The sequence below is a fragment of the Acyrthosiphon pisum genome, chromosome A1 (genome assembly GCF_005508785.2).
Source record: "Acyrthosiphon pisum isolate AL4f chromosome A1, pea_aphid_22Mar2018_4r6ur, whole genome shotgun sequence".
Lineage (NCBI taxonomy): Eukaryota > Metazoa > Arthropoda > Insecta > Hemiptera > Aphididae > Acyrthosiphon > Acyrthosiphon pisum.
The window spans coordinates 48,376,928-48,380,262 of NC_042494.1; the positions used below are offsets into that span (position 1 = coordinate 48,376,928).

At 28.2% G+C, this 3,335-nt stretch overlaps 1 protein-coding gene across 1 annotated transcript in view; it reads right to left on the reverse strand.

Annotated features, from left to right (window-relative positions):
• Positions 1-1,231, reverse strand: part of LOC103310470 (zinc finger MYM-type protein 1-like) — a 4,148-nt gene extending 2,917 nt beyond the window's left edge. Inside the window, exons 1-2 of the mRNA XM_008188869.1 lie at positions 1,185-1,231; positions 433-515 (exon numbers count right to left, since the gene is read on the reverse strand). Coding sequence (XP_008187091.1) covers positions 433-515; positions 1,185-1,231 — 130 coding nt within the window. The remainder of the gene's footprint in view (positions 1-432; positions 516-1,184) is intronic.
• Positions 1,232-3,335: the final 2,104 nt, after the last annotated feature.

Sequence of the window (3,335 nt, forward strand, 5' to 3'; positions counted from 1 at the left end):
GTATCAGGCGGTGTGCACAACGTGGCGCTTAAATCACGGGAAAACGATCACATTAAGCAGACGTAGGTACATTGGGTGCCTTGGAAGTTGGAGGACCGTTTTTTGCGTGGAGAGCAAGCTGGCAACGACATTCGGCTTAGTAGCGGTAAGCACTAGTGTTTCGCACCAACCACCATCGGTGAACGAGGACGGTACCGCATCGAGGACCCATCTGAATATCGAGCTCAATGCCGTGGCAACGATTCGTCGGTCTTGACTGAACGATTAATTTCTTATTGTATTCAGAAATTTAAATTTGAAAAATTGGTTTAGAAAAATCTAAATTTTTTTATGTAATTACTTACTTACGACTTACCTATATTATTTTATTAAAACCATAACTTTGTTTAATGTGTGAATAATATGTTTTAATTTTATTCTAGTTTTCGTTACCCGGCGTTGCTCGGGATTTTGTTTGCCAGGGCGGGTATGGTCGAATTGCACTGGGGTATATAGCAGGCAATGGTGGAACTGCACTATGGAACACACAAATCATCAAATATTATTATTGTCATTATTGTAACTTTTTTTTTTTTAAACTAATTTTGATAATTTTTTTAGTAATTATATAGTTGTATATTTTTTAAATTGTTAAATATATATTATTCATTTTAATCATTTTTTTTTAGTAACACGTGAAAAATTTGTTTTGCTCGAGTAGGATAGGTTTTTTTGATGGTGACTGTGAGTGGTAATGGTGTGTGTTTTTCCCGTGCACATCCATGAATTAAAATATATATGTCGGTCAGGTTATTGACAATATGTAAGTTGTTGTATGCGCGTTCGTGTATGCGTTTTCCCATGCACAGATGTTAACAATATAGAACACGAAATCAGAGGACCAAGGGATTAAAGATAATAGTGATTAATATAAATTTTTTAGTAATTTAGTAATTTATGTAATAATATTTATTTAAAGTATTTATTAATTTATTTTTAGTAATTTAGGAAGGCGGGGCAGTACCGTATGGTTAAGCTTCCATGGTTTATAAATCATGTAATTTTTAACATAATGCAATTTTTTTAAACAAATATACATAGAAAAACTTACGGTCTATAACTTTTATTTGAAACTTTTTTACGTTTTTTATCTAAAAATGTGTGTAATTTGTGTTTTACTTTTTTTTGGAAAAATACGAATTTACCAAAAACCTGGGGTAATACCGTATGAACTCGGGGCATAACAGGACATGGCTTATATATCATATAATTAAATAATTTTTGACGAAATTAAATTTTTTAAGCTGGTATACATTGAAAAAATTAAGGTCTATAACTTTTATTTGAAACTTTTTTACGTTTTATTTTTTTTAAACGTGTTTAAATTGTGTTTTACTTTTTTTTTTTTAAAATACGAATTTACCCACACCTGGGGTAAAACCGTATGTAATCCTGTGGTATAATCATACGATTTTGCCCCAACACAACTATTAAAATAAATCGAGCTTTATAATAAACTTTAAGTAGATAAATTAATGTATCCAAACTAGAAATGCAAATTACACTTAATAAGGTATTGAATAATAATAAAAACATATCTGTACAATTTTTTTTAATACTATTTTTTATTTGTTAAATATTTGAAAATATTTTAATAATTGATTAAAAATACTTAAAATATTTTTTTTTTCAATATGTGATGTCTAAACACACGAATTATCATATTCAATAAATAAACAAACAAAAAGCTTCAAATTAGTGTGTTCAGTTTTCCTCCATGATATCAATTATTAATAAAATCTCGGTTATACGGTTTTAAAACTAATAATTACTAATTCAAAAATTAACTTTACCAGTTACCTAGCTAATTGAAGGTAAAACTAGTTCCCGATATATAAAACAATATTGACATTGTATCAAATTATCGATATTATTGCCCATGACTATAGTTAAGGGATTCATATCATGAAGTGCAAAAAATATCTCACTTATTGAAGAGAATAGTTTTTTTTAGGACTGTGTAGAAAAGGGGGGACAATATTTACTATTAAATGACTAACCTATAGAAAAGCTATAGATTTATTGATTTCATATCAACCAATGTTTCTAAGTTGGGAGTTCAGATAAAATTAAAATATTGAGCAAGGTTTGTATTTACAGTTTATGTTAAATAAAACTATTCATATTTAATCATCTATAACACTTTTGATTGTTTCAATAAATAATGTATGGGTTCTTAATTATGATTAGTTTTAATTCGAGAATCAAAAACCAGGAGTTGCTATCCCTGCAGATTTTAAAGCACTAAAAATTAATGCAACCAAATACTTAGGTATAATTAAACAATATATTTTAATAAATTTTCTTAGGCTTTTAAAGGCACACACTTTAATGATTTTAGATTCTGAGCGGAGCGAGGAAGCTATTGTTTTGACAACGGTGTTTTTTTTTCTTTTTATATCCTGTATACAAAATTTCTTCCAGAAGGAGTGTTTCGATTTCAACATATAGTACCTTATCTTTTAGCAAATTGGATCAAGATGGTACTTTAGAGAGGTCATTTTTCGATTTTCTCAATAGTTATTTAATGCCACGGGAAAAACCACCGGAAAATTACGAAAAAACGCTAAAAATGGGATTTTAATTTCTAACGCTTTGTTTATCACCATAGAAACGAATAAAAAATGATCTAATATATAAAATTCTCGTGTCACAGTTTTCGTTGCCATACTCCTCCGAAATGGCTTGACAGATTTTGATGAAATTTTTTGTACATATTCAGTAGGTATGAGAATCGGCTAACATCTATTTTTCATACCCCTAAGTGATAAGGGTTGTCCAGAAAAAAATAATAGAAGTGCTCAAACAGGGATTTTGATAATTTACAGTAGAAATATTTGTTTATAAATGGTTGCTATTGGTTATATATATAAAAAATAATAATAATAGTGTATTTTATATTGGTTCCTATTGGTTAATTGGGCATGTTTGTTGATTAGTATTATTATTTTTATCAATATATATGTCTGAGAATCTGCTATTATCTAAGTTTGTATGCTGTGCTATAAGTAATTCCGGGAAGAAGATAGGCTAATTTAAAAAGGGTTAAATTTGGTTTTTTTATTCATCGGATTTTAGTACGGTTAGGTTAAGTTTTTGTATTAATTGATTATATTAATCCATCGTAGGTGGAATTAAATAAAAATGACAAACTTGTAATATTATAATATTAGCACAGATTATATAAAAATATAATAAGTTATATTATATTATATAGTTTTATATCATCTGTGATATTAGTTCAACTTACATGATAAAATAAATAATAACAATATAAAATATCCAGGCTAACAAAC